The 16,744-nt window shown below is 30.5% G+C and overlaps 1 protein-coding gene across 2 annotated transcripts in view; it reads right to left on the bottom strand.

Annotated features, from left to right (window-relative positions):
• Positions 1-15,364, bottom strand: part of LOC139491479 (leucine-rich repeat-containing G-protein coupled receptor 4-like) — a 29,513-nt gene extending 14,149 nt beyond the window's left edge. For both annotated transcript variants that reach the window (XM_071279193.1, XM_071279194.1), the window contains exons 1-13: positions 15,247-15,364; positions 14,483-14,663; positions 11,057-11,128; positions 9,162-9,233; positions 8,325-8,396; positions 7,610-7,681; positions 6,208-6,279; positions 5,115-5,186; positions 4,394-4,465; positions 3,580-3,651; positions 2,464-2,621; positions 1,326-1,373; positions 781-1,026 (exon numbers count right to left, since the gene is read on the bottom strand). In XM_071279193.1, the coding sequence (XP_071135294.1) occupies positions 839-1,026; positions 1,326-1,373; positions 2,464-2,621; positions 3,580-3,651; positions 4,394-4,465; positions 5,115-5,186; positions 6,208-6,279; positions 7,610-7,681; positions 8,325-8,396; positions 9,162-9,233; positions 11,057-11,128; positions 14,483-14,661 (1,149 nt within the window). In that variant the 5' untranslated portion in view covers positions 14,662-14,663; positions 15,247-15,364 and the 3' untranslated portion in view covers positions 781-838. The remainder of the gene's footprint in view (positions 1-780; positions 1,027-1,325; positions 1,374-2,463; positions 2,622-3,579; positions 3,652-4,393; positions 4,466-5,114; positions 5,187-6,207; positions 6,280-7,609; positions 7,682-8,324; positions 8,397-9,161; positions 9,234-11,056; positions 11,129-14,482; positions 14,664-15,246) is intronic.
• Between the last annotated feature and the right edge of the window lie 1,380 nt (positions 15,365-16,744).

The following is a 16,744-nucleotide window of genomic DNA, read 5'->3' as shown; positions in this document are numbered from 1 at the left end:
ATATCCACAATAACATACAAAACAAGAACAAAAACTAGAAAACTAGAGAAAAGGGACAGCAAATAGAATTCGAACCCAAACAAGCAAGTCCGTACCTTAAATTATTTACTACCTTAACCATGAAACCTCGTGGCTATCAATTCATAATATACGTTTGCCGTATCATGTATATATAAAGGTACAAGTCCTGTGTGTCTGTTGTACCGATGTATATCATATATTCATTTATATGTATAAATTAGATATTTAAGTCGTAACCGATTTGTAGCCCACAGGTTCCGTCGGTATGTTGATGTCAGAAACACGTTACAGAATTCATGAACGGGTTCGATTCCCAGTGAAGGCATATAGAAATTACAAAAGCTATAGGTAAGTTTTTAAAAGAATTCCATTAGTGAACAGAAATCAGTAAATTAGTCAATTCAAACTTAATGTAATTAGGCACACAAAGGAAACATAAAAATATAAAATGGTGAATCAATTCAGCGACAGATTAAAGAAGCGTTGATTTTAGAAAAAGAATCCACGATAAATGAGTAGACTAACGTCACCACAATGGTTTAACTTAGACGTGAAGACGCAATTTTCGCACTGCAGATACACGTTTCGTCTTCAAAAGACTCATTAGTGACAATAAGGTCACCATCATTTTTATTCTCGATGATAGTACCATAAAGAACATACATATACTCTATATCGTATACAACTTTGCGATCAAGTAAAGGTTAAGTTAAAAAGATATAAAACAGAAACAAGACTCATCAAAATCGGTCTACTTACGTCTCACTCTTATCTCAAACAAACATTCTGTACGAAGACCATTGGATGGCTTCAGTGCTCAATAACTGACATTAAAATCCCCCCAAGGAAAAGTCCATTTTGCTTCTTGATAATTTTTGAACACCTCCAAAGATTCATTGTTTGGATCGATAAACTCCGGTACAGACCATTCTACAGTCTTTGTCAATTCTGACGTGAAAACAGTCATATTGGCTGGACAATCAAACATATTTGGAGGCTCAATATCTAAAATTATACGATGAAAACCTTATAAGCAGTTCGACCTTTTAGCAATTTATATTTATGGTAGTTATGAAAATGCATGAACTTTGGTTGATTGTTGTCTCATTCACAATCATACCAATCTTCTTATTCTTACACAAATAAGATCTGACAGTTTTGATAAGATATTTTTTATAAAGAGAATGAAACCAAAGTGACGAATGCTTTATCTGTCTTAAACAAGGTTGACCTTGAACAATTTTTGCTATTTCATGCAAATCATGTGCATGCAATTGTTAATAAAAGTATTTTTTTCAACTTACCTACATCACAATTTTGACCAGTCCATCCACTTGGGCAAGGCTTTTTACCTACAATTTATTAAATTAAGTATATCAATAACATTTTGCTTTGAGTTCAGACATACTTGTTATTGTCTCATCCGTAAACGTTTGATCCGTTATATCACTATTGAAGTTAACTATGCATGTCTACCATATGTCCTTGTGTTGTTCTTCCTTATTAGCAATGCAATTTTGTTATATATTCATCTACCATACGCGAAGATATCCCATGAAGGTTAAAATTTTCGTATGTGTTTTTTCTTTCTTGTTAATCATTCAGTGTTTTGTGGGACGTTAAACTTGATTTGGCTTGTAAACGTTTTTTTTTTTAATTCAAGCGTCACTGATGGGTTTTTCGTCACTAAACAAAGCGTTCTGCATTCACATTTATAAGCCTGATATCTTTCATGATTTACTTTTGTTACGATATATATGCATATCTCTCTCTCACATGTTTAATTTATCGTGATTAGTTCTGAATGATCTTAAAATTATAGCTGGTCTTCGGTACGTTTGAGACGATATTCTGAAACCTCTTGCTTTTACAAGGTAATACTATCACAGTCTTGTCTGCTGACATATACTTTACTTTTCTTCATTTATTTACATACTGTTTTATAGATCTTATTGAAAGTTTTATAAAATGGAGTTGAAAGCAAATAGGAGACGATGAGAAATATATGCAAAATTTAGAGAGAAACATTTCTGACTTAATTTCAATGGCATGTGTTGCTATAATAAGGACACTAAACGATATTTTTTTCGTATGCAGTTGCGTTATTTGTGGATTTTTTAATATATATACTAGTCTACTAAAAGCTTGTGAAAAAACCACATCAGCGAAAATCTTCTAACATATTTATTGATAGTGGATTAGGAAACACGTTATGGCAACTTATATTGATCACTTTCCTCTTTGCGAGTACAAGTGATGCTTGTAGCGGCATTGGTCTGCTCTTTTTCGATATCTATAAGGGTGTCTTTTACTTGTCTCTCTTTTAATAAGACAATACTTGCAAACTATGTCAAAGCAGAACCGAATATCAGTTCCTGAAGTTTTCCTACCCGGAACAGGGATCGAACCAGGAACCTTTCGAAAATCTTTAATAAATTTTACCGTTGCATTCTTCAAAAGTATCATCAGTCACATCTGTTATATATATTCCAGAAGTTTTGCATGTGGCATAAGCTGTTCCTAAGGTAGGTCGTGATAGTAACCAATCACGAAACCACCGTACATAACAATCACAGGTGATCAAGTTATAATGCAATTGACTGTAATGAAAAATGCAACATTTATATTTAGTATACACAGCTTTGATCACTGTTTCAAGCAATACGGTGACCAATGGTTGTTAATTTTTGTGTTATTTAATCTCTTGTTAAGAGTTGTCTCATTTCAATCATATCAAATTTTTTTTTTAAATACACTGTATGAAACTGACGTTCTTATATTGTATGGTCAAATTTACAATTTGCTTTTATAGGTTCATTTCTAGGTTCAAAGGAAAAGATGTGGTCTTTGTATCAAAACAACCACAAAAATACACCTTATCGCTATTCCCGGCTGACCCGTCCGCTTGAACTTTTGACGTCAACAACAATCACTTTTCCATTGTGGCGTCAGACATTTTGTTTTATGACGTCAAAATTTTACGGGAACCTGTGTGATTTCCAGCAATGGCGGACAAATAGCGATAAGGTGTATGTAGCCAGTTAAAAACAAAAAATGCTTGTTTTACAGTGCAAATTATTCAATGATAACGACTATATTGTACTTTGACGATATTAGATTTTATATAAACTATTATCAATAAAACCGTTTTTAGGTTTTTCAACATAAATTTTTTATCTAAATATTTTCTTGCTAAAGTGAATAACAAATTTTAAAGGGAAAGAGGTCGAAAAGTTCTCAAAATTTATTAGTCAACTCGAAAAGCATACAACGCAAGCTGAAGTTTCGTGTAAAATCCTTGTCACAACCATCAGTAGAATGAATATTTTATTTTACATGTAAATGCAAGCAAAATAGCACAATAAAATAGGAACTAAGAAGAGACCCTACTCCACCGATAGATCGTTATGTTTACTTCACAGGCAAACATCAATTGAATATTACAATAACCTTTTGAAATATAAATCAAGCAACCACGAAACTCCAAAAATGTATAAGGTATAAAGTTTAAAAGGAATAAGCAGTAAATCTAGATGCCTTTATTTTAATATTACATACATTTTTGTCAGAGCTGGAAGATCTCCAAATGAGGTATTTTCAATTGTTGATATTTTGTTGTCATAGATATCTCTTAATCAAAAAGAAAACAATGCATTAAAACGATGGCATTAATACGATTTTATTGCACATAAATATATATTTCACGTAGAACTATATTATTTGAGATATTTCAAACTGCGATTTATATCATTTCAGACGAAAAAAAAGTCAACTAAATGTTAAATAACAAGAATACCGAACTACAAGGTAAATTGAAAACTGTAGGTCTTATAACAAATTGCAAATTGCAAATGCTCAAAGACATCATCAAACGAATGGAAATAATTATCATATGCCTGACTTTGAACATGAATTTCCTGATGTAGAAAATTGAGAATTAAACGTGGTATTATATAGCGAGCTAAACCTCCTACAAAAACAGATAATTTAGCTGCACTGTTTCAACTTTATTGTAAAGCTTAATCCCGAAAACAGTTTGAACACAATGTTATTTTTTATCAGCTAGCTTTCGTTTTTTTGATTGCGTAATAATCCATTTAATCTAGATATATATATTTTTCTGAATATAAGCACACCTCACATTGATAAACTCTTAATTGGGTATTAAATAAAACAACGTTCCGGATGTATTTTGTTTGTCCGTTAAGTCTTGTACGACATTCAGAAGGTGAACAATATTTGGTTATGTATTTCTTATCTATAGTCCGGGATATGTGTATATAGTTATTTGTACGGAAATTATTTATTTTGTGAACTGTGTAACAAAATGTCCTTATATTATAACACAAGCTATGTACACTTTTATACATACATTTGTTCAAGGTTATCCAGATTCCAAAATGTATGTTCACTTATTGTTGTTATAAAGTTACTGTAAATGTATCTGAAATAACGTTAAAGAATATTTGACAATATAGATAGTATGATGCTATGGGTTCATCATAATATGAAATACTGTAAATGTCGGTTTTAACAGTATTTAATTCTTGTTTATCTAGAATGTACGTGGGACAAATATTTGATGCCGTTTTGAAATTTGAACAGAAGGTGAAAACCAAATTGAAAAAATTTGTATTGCTAAATTGTAGATACTATAAAATACGGTTGTAATTGAAACTGAATAACTATTGAACATTGAATTGAAGTTATCTTCCTTTACAGTGTTATTGATACATGAACACATATAAAATGACATATTCATGATATTGTAAAGACGAACCTGTGCAAGTTTTTTACCCTTCATTTACCCTTTGCAACATGTGATTCATTTAAGCAAGTTTTTTTATTCTTTGTAAATTTGAAGGTTATATGCTAAATTTGAAGGTTGTATATCTTGTTCAATAATATTTCAAATTATTATTTATCGCGGCACTAGTACTTTTGCTTTGTTTGTTATTTGTTAAGATTGTCTAATGTGGTTAATCATGTCTTAAAAATAAGTAACGTTTAGAACTGTTTATTCTTTGCTAAATGAAATATTACAACGACATAAATTTCAACCATACGCATTCAATATAAAATATGATACTTACAAGATTCGTAACGATATGAGGTTCGAAAATACAGTTGATGGTAGACTCTGTAATTGGTTTTGTGAAACGTCCCTAGACAAAGTTAAATATTTCAAAATAAATGATAAAATAAATAAATAAAGGCAACAGTAGTATAGCGCTGTTCAAACTCATAAATTCATGGACAAAAAACAAAATCGGGGTAACAAACTAAAACTGAGGGAAGCGCATTAAATATAAGAGGAGAACAACGACACAACACTACAATGTAACACACAAAGAAACGGACCAAGCATCAGACAAAATCCCACGAAAATAACAAATATAACATCGAAACCAAATACATGAATTTGGGATAGACAAGTACCGTGACACGTCTTATCGCAATGTCAATTTACACTAAAAAATAAGAGAAAACAAACGACGCAACGTTAAATTGTAACACACACAGAAACGAACTATAATATAACAATGGCCATATTCCTGATTTGGTACAGGACATTTTTAAAGGAAAAAAATGGTGGGTTGAACCTGGTTTTGTGGCATGCCAAACCTCCCCTTTTAAAGCCATGTGAAATATAACATTAAAATGACAACTCAACACCACAGGACTACAATATAAATAAATTGGAGAACACAATTGACAAAGAAACACACGAACAACAATGATTATAATTATACCTTACATATATTATATAAATTATATTGTGTAATACAGTATCACGTGACATGGAATAATTCAGTTAGTTTTCACTCAATTTCAAAGAAAGGGCTTATGACCCTAAAAATTGTAAATAATATAAAAAAGAAGATGTGGTATAATTGCCAATGAGACAACTATTCACAAAAGACCAAAATGACACAGACCCTATTTTTCGCCTGTGTAATTTGTACAAAAGTCATCTCTCATAAAAATGGTATCGTTGAATGGGGAAAATGACAATTAAAAGTTAAAATCATCATGTTTTTTTAGATGTTAGTTTTAAGTCGTACATCTATGTCAATATATTTAGTAGGAGAAAAATATATTAAGATAAGAAATGTTTTAATTCATCATTTACGTTCCTAGGACATGTAGCAATTATCTGACTGACTGTAACTGTCATCTACTCACAATATCTCCATCAATTGAAGGTCGACGAAAACATTGGTCGTTAGGTTTGATATCCTATTATTTTGAAGATATCTGAAAAGAGAACACGATCAAATATAGCCATTACTTAACTGTCAACAGTTATAGTTTTGTATAAAAAAAAACTATCAACTTTTTAAAGTCTTGTTCAGTCCTGGAACGTTTTGAAATGTCGCTGTTCTGCCTGCAGATAATTCTTGGGCTTCTTATTATTTATGTTACTCTATTTTAACATATGGCGAACCAAAATAAAGTTTTCTTATCTTATCTTACCAGTTTATATATGAAATAACGTTTCACAAGCAGTTTTATTGTTCGTGTGTTTATAAAAAAGAAACACTCAACAAATAAATCAATCTTATAGTTTTATAAGACAGGAGCTCGTTTCGTCTTTAGTAGAAAGCGCTAGTTGTTTGGGGTGTCAAGGACAATTGGTTGCAATTTAATACAGGCACGACTTAATACTTAGCATTTAGATATTACGCTACAACTTTGTTTTTGCATTGGTCTTCAAACTATAATTACAGAGTGCCACTAAAGAGTTTTCTGTACTTGAACGCTCGTCTGGTGACCACATTTTATGCAACGTATCTTTGATCTAGTGTGTTAATAATTATCAAGGGAAGTGACCGAATGTACATAACATGCATAAATAGGAACTGTTCCCTTTAAAAACAAGTTTTTGAATTTCTACCATTGAACGTATCCTTAACACAGTTTTGGACAATCATAACCTAGGATGTTGAAAGTGTGCAACGTATGGAAGCTCTGGGTAGAACTAATCGAGAATAAGTTATATGTCACATTATTCTGACTGTCTCGTATTTGCTAGAAATAAACCTTACTGTACATTTAGAGTAATGTATTTGAAATCATTGTATTTTCCCAGTACAGTATTTTCCGTTTAGCAAAAGACAATTGTAACTCAACCATTAACAAGTAAAATGTCAATAGAGTAACACCATCAGTATTAACTATTCTATTTAATGCGCTTTAGACTTAATGTGAGTGTATCATTATGGGATATTACATCTAGATTAAATATCGTTAAAATGTACAAGCAAAGAAAGTGTACGATTTGTCTTCAAAGATACCAGGCTAATAACTTAATACGACTAACGCGTGTTTTGTCAACAACATGTACAATAGACTCTACAGTTACACTCAAATAGAATTTGTTAAAATGTCAAATGAAATCGACAAGTATTGAGGTACCAAACATTTGTGTTTATACAGCTAAGGTAATAAGGGAAGAAACTCCTTGTAAGTTTTAACAATTCAAAGTGTGGTTAAAAGTTAATTTATAAAAACGCTATATAGTCATTTTAATGTAGCTGACGTTGATATTGCATACTACTAGTATTCTATATGTATTGTCACTTACAATTCCCGAAGCTGATGAAGACCCTTGAACACATCTGTATCATATTCCTGTATGGAATTTTCATATAGGTATCTGAAAATATGTGTTTTGAAAATAAAAATTAATTTAAAAAAAATATAAATGTTTGGTTATCATGATATTATCCTTGTGAAACTTATTTACCAATATATCATCCCTTGTAAAATAAAAGTTAAATACATACATTTATAGGGGCCTCTGAGACCGAGTGGTCTAAGAAGTTCTATTATTGTAATCACTAGCCAGTCAACACTGAGGTTGTGAGATCGAACCCCGCTCGTGTGGGTGCACTCGATTTCAATCTTAATCTTATCGAAAGTCGATGGTTCTCTCCAGGCAATTCCACCTATAAAAACTGACCGTAACGAAATAGCCTAAAAGTGGCGCTTAAAAGTGGTTTTTAAACACCAACAATCAATAAATCATAAATCTATATCATATTGGCATCATTCTTAACCTCTCACCTATTATAATATTAATATTTTTCTTCCTACTTAAAATCGATGACTACCTGTCTTATAATATGTACAAAAAACTATTTCGACTTAGTTGTTGAAGATATTTAGAATCTTTGGTTCTTTCAAAATCATATTAGTACTAGCATCTTATAATCTCAGATGAATAGACTCATCAATTTCTTATATGGCAAAATAGACTTACTGATTTGATCAATTATTTATCATGCTTATATACTTACAGAACTTGCAACGACTTCAGGTTTGAGAAAACATTTACTGGGAGCGTTGTTATATTGTTTTGTTGTAAATGCCTGCAATTCAATAGAGCAGAGAAGCATGGTTAATAAAACATCCCATAGTTAAAATAGTGTGATATATTTAGATTATTTGTCCGTCTTTGGTCAATTTTTTTGTCCTTTCTTGTGTTTAAATATTTTCATTGTTATAATATATTCGAATTATAAGATATATTTGTTAATTTAATCATCTGTAGTGTTTTTCAAAATGAAAAAAAAAAACAACTTATAATCGGTGAGGTGTTCTCTCTTCTCTCTTTTCTATTTATGCGAGCATACACACCGTTTATATTTTCCGATGATACATGTACAAACTGTTCGCGTGTAAACTTCAGCTTAAACGTTTGTTTTACTTACAATATCAAGTGTTGTAGGTGAACACAACACGTTTTTTTTACATTACTGTTTGCAAAACTGTCTGGCGTATTTAATCATAAGCCTAGTACCTTTTAAAACTAAATAGAACATGATACCAAGATAATATATTTGTATAGTATGGGACATCGTAGCTGCCTCATGTTTGAATATATTAAAAAAGTATGTTCATTTAAAGAAAAAGAATGTGCATATATAAGTTTATCTCTGCACATCATGATATGGTTAACGTTTTGAAGTAAAGCTATATTTGTTTGTAAACATATTAGTTGTACAAAAATGGGTGATTGCAGGAGGATAAAAGATTCACACTATGTACGAACGAAGTAAAATAGTCAGTTTGCTTTAAAAATCAATAAACATACTACAACAGTCCGTGTTTATACCCGGAGGGAAAATACTTACAAATTTGTTAATTTATCTAAGTTTTCAAAGAAACTACTGTCAAGGTTTCCAATCACATTATCACCTAACTGTCTGAAAAAGAACATATTTCTTCTTTAAAATGGAAGTAGTATTACTCGAGACAAATCTGTTAATTGGTGTCAAACAATAAAAAAAGAGAAACAAAGAAGTGAATTGTTGTGTATCCTGACTGTACATTCGTAAACGAACGATTAAGGTAGATTGACGGTATACCGCCATCTTGGATTGTACAATCACAGAACAAAATTTGTCTAGTTATAGCCCAAATCTGCAAATTTGGAGACAGATTTGCAATTTAATGATTAGACTGTTTATTTATATAAAGAAAACTTGGTGATTTGTTGTATTATTCAAAGTATTTAAACAAATATCATTTTGTTTCGTTTTTAGAATCATTAATTCAAATGAGCCATTTAAGGGGATATAACTGCTTTAGTAAAAAAAAATAAACTGGACTAATAGAGATATTTTAAAATTTTTACTTGTAGCAAGCAAAAAAGTTCGGTGACACCATTTTCTTTTTTTTTCTTATAACAGATGATAAGACCTAGCTTCTCACAGTTTATTTTTCAAAATTCTGTCTCATAGATTTTTTTTTTATGCACAAAAATGTGTTTTTTCATGACCAGTCTAACCAAATTTAGTCAATTTTCAACGACTATTAGCTTGAAAAATAGCACGATGACACATCCTTTTTATAATATTTTTGAAAAAAGCATACTAGTTAAATTTTCATTTTGGCAAATTATAAGAAAATTCTGTCTCAAAAAGTCTATACTTATGATCTACTTTAATATGTGTCCGTCTGTAACTTTTTTATAGATAATATGCTAGTTTTGCGTGACAGCACATTATATATTAGAACCAAGAATAAAACATGTGAACAGCCGTCACGGATAGTCTTTGTCCACGAATGAAATGTTATGTATCGTTTTTGCTATTTGCTATTTAATATTTCATGTATCATTAGTTGTATACTTGAATTATTAAGTCCATTTATCTAGTATATTAAATAAAAGTCAAATCCGACTATTAGATAATTCTATATTATGTATCCAGTACTCTATATGCGATTTTTAGCTTCATTTTAACGTGTTAAACATAAGTATAATTTATCAAAGAACGCAATATGATGATTTTTATAATTCGTTTTATGTGACATTTGGTTAATGTCTGGTTGAAGCTTAACCTATAACTTCTTAGTGTATGTCTATAATCGGATATAGCTATGCATTAAGTCTACTTTGTATATTCACAAACTTTATATAAATGTATGAAGAAATGAATGCTAGCTTGCGTATGTATTTTTAATTGTTTGCATTTATCCTTGTCCTGTGTGTATTTATGGAATACAGAGAAAAATGTAAGAAAAAAAAATTAATTAAAGATATGATATATGAGAAGTTTATCGAGATCTAGCGGATGTTCATTAATTTCTAGAGAGAAATGATACAATAACAATCAAACAGTATCACATGCCTGGTGAGTGGTTTTAATAAGATATTTAGCGTGATATATGCAACGCGACTATTGCGTGATGTCATGCGGGAACTGCATAACTTGCTGGATCACCAGTGTTCACTCTTTGTTTTGGTTGGAATTCTTGTAACGAGGTGTTTAGATTTCTTAGTTACAGTAGTGTTTCTTGTCCTTTCTTTCTTTATTTTTGTCCATGGCATCTTCAATTTATTTGGACTAACAGATATTCAAATACTACCTTTGTATCGTTTATCTCTTTAAAAAATGCCACGGTATGACAAAAAATCTGCAGCCATTATTTTCTCCTTAAAGTTTTAAGGTTCCGCCACATTCAATTCAAAATTAGCAGAAATGTTTTTGTGCAATTATAATTTGAATGTTTTATAAAGACCTACAATATTTCCAAATTCGTTAGGTCAGAAAACACTTCTCTGTTGACGTCTTTTATTGAATTACTGTATAAATATCTGAAATATACAGTAACTGTTATGATTATCTGAAATATACAGTGACTGTTATAAATAACAGAAATATACAGTAACTGTTATAAGTAACTAAAATTTACAGTAACCGTTATGAATAACTGAAATAAGCAATTATAGATATAAAAAATAAACAAATATAAGTACAAGATAAGTGCAATATAAAATGTAAAATCAATCAACTCAAGTTCATATCATTTTCTTCTTGTTTTTGCACAACACCTTTTCCTTATTGATTCGATATAACTGATTGATTTATGTTTGCCTTAATACTAGTATCAGCTGCTTTTATAAAAACTGGTTGTCTGAAATTATAACTATTTACAGTCGACTGAACAGGTATATCATTCATTCATTTTTATAATCATTTTTTGAAAATCTATAAATCCTTGCCTTAAAATATTTTCCCTTATCAGATGCAGAGTACTCTTCACATCCTTTGAAGTGTAAGTAGTTTTGTTATACAGAGTCTTCATTTTTATTTCTGTTTTTTTTTTCTCTGAAAAATGTGCTGATACAAATGTATCATGTCTACAGCATGCACATATGCTACGGCATGCCTATGAAGCCAGTTTTGAAGCTTGTAGTTTGATAACCATATATTTCCCCCAATTAGTCTTTGTTCTATTAGAACCTTTCTAAATATTATGCAGATTTTATCGTGGGTTCAAATAAAGAAATACTTAGTATGAGATAAGTTTTATCCTGTCCAATACTACATTCAAAACTTCACACATCATTTAATTGCATACATGTATAAGATAATAGCGAGCACAGGAAGTTAACCAACCACATTTTCATTTTTATAAGATTTAATAATCATGTCACCTGAAGTTTCTTACATATTTCACAATAATAGCAAATAAAATAGAACTGTACTTGTTATCAACCCACAATATATCGTTATGACCAAGAATTCTTTTCTGCTTTGTTATATAGCATGAGTTTCCTTCAACTGTCAAAATCAAGGGATTTTTTGGGTTCGACCCTTTTTAGTATGAAACCGGATGTCATGTATTATGAACTGGTGGTATTACAACTCTATAACATATTACTACTGAATGAGTTAGAAGACATAGTCAGTTATGCATTCTGTTTTAATTGTTGACTTAGTTATAACAATTGATTATAACACATGGTCAACAAATCATATCAACTTTTAAAAATTCGTTCGAAAATAAGTACAGTTGTTATTCTGTATGAACTATTTCATTTGGCGGTGTTGTCTCCTATCTTACATGTGGTTGTTTTAAGTGCTTTAAGGTAAACTAAAACATTAAACAAATACTGAAATATATCAGACTAGGGGAATTCCTAAATTGTAACAAGAGTTACAACTATAACATAATCTTCATTGAGTAGCAAAACGGTTCTTCGAATAGTCAGATGATGATGATGTTTGCGTCCTACTCTCTCAGAATGACAGACGATTAAAATAAGTTGTTGTGAAGAGATTTCAGAAAAGTTGTAACACATATGAATCAAAATGAATGGCGGGTCGCTTTTTGTTTCATTTTAGGGTTTATTGTTAATATATTTTTTTCTTCATTGTCCAGTGTTATTGTGAATTTTTTTCTAAGGTTTATGTGCAAAATGGTAAGTTTTTGAAGGTTAAGTTGTTTAAACCATCTTACAATTACAAACTTAGGCTATCGGGAAAAGGGGTTGTTCGATGTTACGTGTCCTTGATTGAACCTTTTAACCCTTGACAACTTCAAACAAACAATTTACATTAACAAAAATTGTCTCCGATAATATATATCAAAGTTATTATCGGCTGCAAAAATCAATTATGGAGTACACCCTGATTATTTGTAAACAGATACAATCACCAATCTGGTCGGAAACGGTCATTTTGATCTTCACAGTTCCTAATAGTTATCACAGGTACCAGGATTATAATGTAGTACGCCAAACGCGCGTTTCGTCTTTATAAGACTGATGTGTGACGCTCATATAAAACAAATTAGTCCAAACAGGTACAAAGTTGAAGAGCATTGCGGATCCAAATTTCCAAACAGTTGTGCCAAATAATCTATGCCTGGGATAAGAAAATCCTTAGTTTTTCGAAAAGTTCAAAGTTAAAGCTAAAATACTAAACAATAAAGCAATAAATAATGTCCAGATTTTTAGTTAATTTTCAGACTAATCAACGCCAGTAAATTCAGGACTGTATTTCAATTACTTGCAGTCAATTGAGATGAGATCAGTCTCTTTTCAGGCCATTTAGTACACATAAAACATACGCAAATTATATGATTAGCTTATCAACAGGACTGTATTGATTACTATGCAACTGTCTAAACGGTACTATATTTACAGCAGTCGTTAAGTATGACATAGAAATACATGATAGGCTGAACAAAACTTAATTATTTATTTTTTAGACTTTTCAGACGTTGTAAGAATCAAAACGACCGTTTAAGATAAAAATAATACATTTACAAGAAAAACGTATGTTATCCTCTTGCACATTTGAGTCATTCGGAAAATCGTTTCGGATTTTTTCCTGTGGGATATTTCATGTAATATTGAATGCACTGTTTAACCAGTATTAATCAATCGTTTTGCTTTCCAATTGATGTCTGTGTTTTGCAATGTACTCACAATTCATTCAATGATATCAAGCCTGAGAAAGAATCCTTGTTCAGCATTTAAATGCTGTTACTAAACAGATACCTGAAACATATTTGAACTTAAAATTATGTATAATCAGCTATTCATGCACACGGCTTAGTTGTTTGGTGTATCTGTGTTAAAAATAATGCGACAGATCGTATTTCGATTTTTTATTATCAAATAATTGCATTCAATAGGAAAGTTTTTTTAATCGCTATGATATAGTGTGGACCAAACAGTATCGAAAGAAAATAAGAAATGAATTTTCTATTCTCAAATCTATGACATGATCTTAAGATGGAATGAGAATGATCATTTTCCTTTCATTTTGTTACTATTTTTGTAACGAAGGGCAATCATTTATTGGTTTCAGTATATTCCTACTTTGATATTACCAACTACAGAACAATTTTGTCTTGGCATACTGTGCATTCAATATAAATTACTCAAAGGATAAAGCACATGACAATTTCAGTTGCACTTTAACCTATAATTGTTTACTTCTTATACAGAAAATTTTCTTCCTGTATGCATGATATGTAAAACATGTTTTAATAAAATAATTGTTTAAACTTTGTTTTTTTCTCTCAAAACAATCAATTTCATTTAAAGTAGATGTTACTGTCAACCTGAATAACGATTTAAATAATATGTACCTTATTTTAATGATTTAATACGAATCTAAATAGTACAATTTAGCAATTTCATTTTAAAACTTACAGTTTCTTAACATAAGTTGGAATATTTGTTGGCACTATATTTAGTCCCTTTGTGTTACAGTCTACATTTCCTCCCTCTGACACAGCTTGACAATAACAAGAAGTCGGACATGCATTGCTTGAACAAATGCAACAGCTGGCCAGCAGTATAAAGAAACATTTCCGGTAAATATATCTCATTCCTACAAAGAAGTACAATGTTGAGTCGCGTTTTTTTTTGTGTGTTTTGTTTGTTTGTTGTAATTTACTTTCCTTTATGAACACGTAGGTTCCAATTTTTTGACATTTTGCATGGTTTGATTAACTAGTTAAAATGTATGATGGTTGCAATAAATCTAATATATGATAACCCTTATTACGTTTAACAGTTTAATATATTGATGGGAGACTTTTAAATTTTCTTTATAATGTTTTGAATGGATTGATTACTGCATACGTTATATGGTGATAATACAATGTGATGCAGATAATACTTTTCACAATAGAAATACTTTGGATTTGGACCTCTGTATAAGCATATGCCTCTTCGAAAAAACGTTCTTTTCGCATCTCCAACAAAACTGTCAAAAAATATTAACGATAAATGTATGTGCTATAATTTAGTACGAAAAACAATTTTTATGCGTTTCAGTCTTAAGACGTATCTAATCATGGATTTGTATTGTTGAGATCAATATGGCTTTTGGTACAATAATTTATAACTGAAACACCAATGTTAAACCATTTTTCCGAAAATTATAATTAAATAAGGAATAGTGTACTTACTTTAACTTTCATGTCAATGGTACCAGGTGTATTTAGGAATTTCCTAATGAATAAGGAAGTTGTACATATATGAAAAACTTAATAATACACAGAATGACATTTTGTAGCATACACAAATTATATATTCAGTGTTCAATTTAAAAGGTTTAAATACCTTAAAAATGTTTATATTTATATTAATTTATTTTTATGTTTATTTATTGATTTTTAAAACATATTCAATCAAAAGCATAACTAGTAATACATGTTGCGAGTTGTTCCATTATTTATCGCATAACGTTTTATATTGATGTATATTTGTGTCGTGTATGAAGAGTTGAGGGTCTTTTCATCAGATAATTAGGCCAACAGATAGTTAATGTGTTGATATGAATAATCTCCGTTGCAATGCCCCGGCAAAGCAACAGCGGCAAAAGAAGCATAGCTATATTAAAGATCGTTCAAACCTTCAACCTCATCTGTGAAACTAACAATGCATACATTGTACATTATGGGCGATAGTTCTTATTAGAGGGAACCGGTGAGATCACGAATCACGTACGAATCATGAACGTATGAACAAGATATGGTACAAACAAAACTTAAAGAGAAAATATCGTCACAGTTCACCAAAACGCCCACAGCCCAAAGAGCTATAGATATCATGTATTGGTTATCCTAATCTTGTACTTTTCATAAAAGTTTTTATGTTAGGTGTGAAGATAAGTGTAGGCACACAATTTATGGTTTGCAAGAAAGAACACAATATGTGTCATTCAATCATTATTTCACATGCACGCACGAATATGCATTAGTATGTCTCAATCTCACATTAATAGTATCATGAGTAGCAGCTGCCTTTTTTGCAATTGAATTCATGCCAAATGATGCTCTGTGTTACAAAGTTTATTTTTTTCCCTTGTTAAGGGAATGATACTTAATTATAAAGTTTAGTATAATTTCCCTTTTCTGTATTTCATTGAAAACCTATCAAATAAGAAATAAATGTATAAAAATTTCAAACATCATACAGTTCCAAATCGATTAAACAGACTTCCAACTTGTTCAAGAATTAATATATAGGATTATTTCTAATAGGTTAAGGAAATGTACAAAGTCGTGAATATTTTAATAACTGGAAACTTCATGGGAAATCAATGTAATCCGAAAACCTCTTTTAACCAATTATTTTCTTGATCGAACATTATGCTTTCAACAGACTAAATTCTTGTTTTGCTTTAATGTCTTTCATTCAAACCTTAATCTTTCATTTTAAATCGGTTTTGTCGAAGGTTTAAACCAATGTGTCAAGAGTAAGCATACATAGTTTTAAAATGCAATTAGTAAGCAAATGTAACTAAAGACCAGCATTTATTGATTATTTTGAATCAATGACTAAAAAGCATGTACTTAGCAGAGTCATGTGTTTCCGATTTGATTTTGATTGTTTTAGAATAATTAGATAACTTTTTCATTTGTTATATTAGATAAACCCTAATTCGTTATGAGGAAATGCGTA

The sequence above is a fragment of the Mytilus edulis genome, chromosome 10 (genome assembly GCF_963676685.1).
Source record: "Mytilus edulis chromosome 10, xbMytEdul2.2, whole genome shotgun sequence".
NCBI lineage: Eukaryota > Metazoa > Mollusca > Bivalvia > Mytilida > Mytilidae > Mytilus > Mytilus edulis.
The sequence above is the reverse complement of the archived record's forward strand: the minus strand, read 5'-3'. Positions and strand labels throughout refer to the sequence as shown.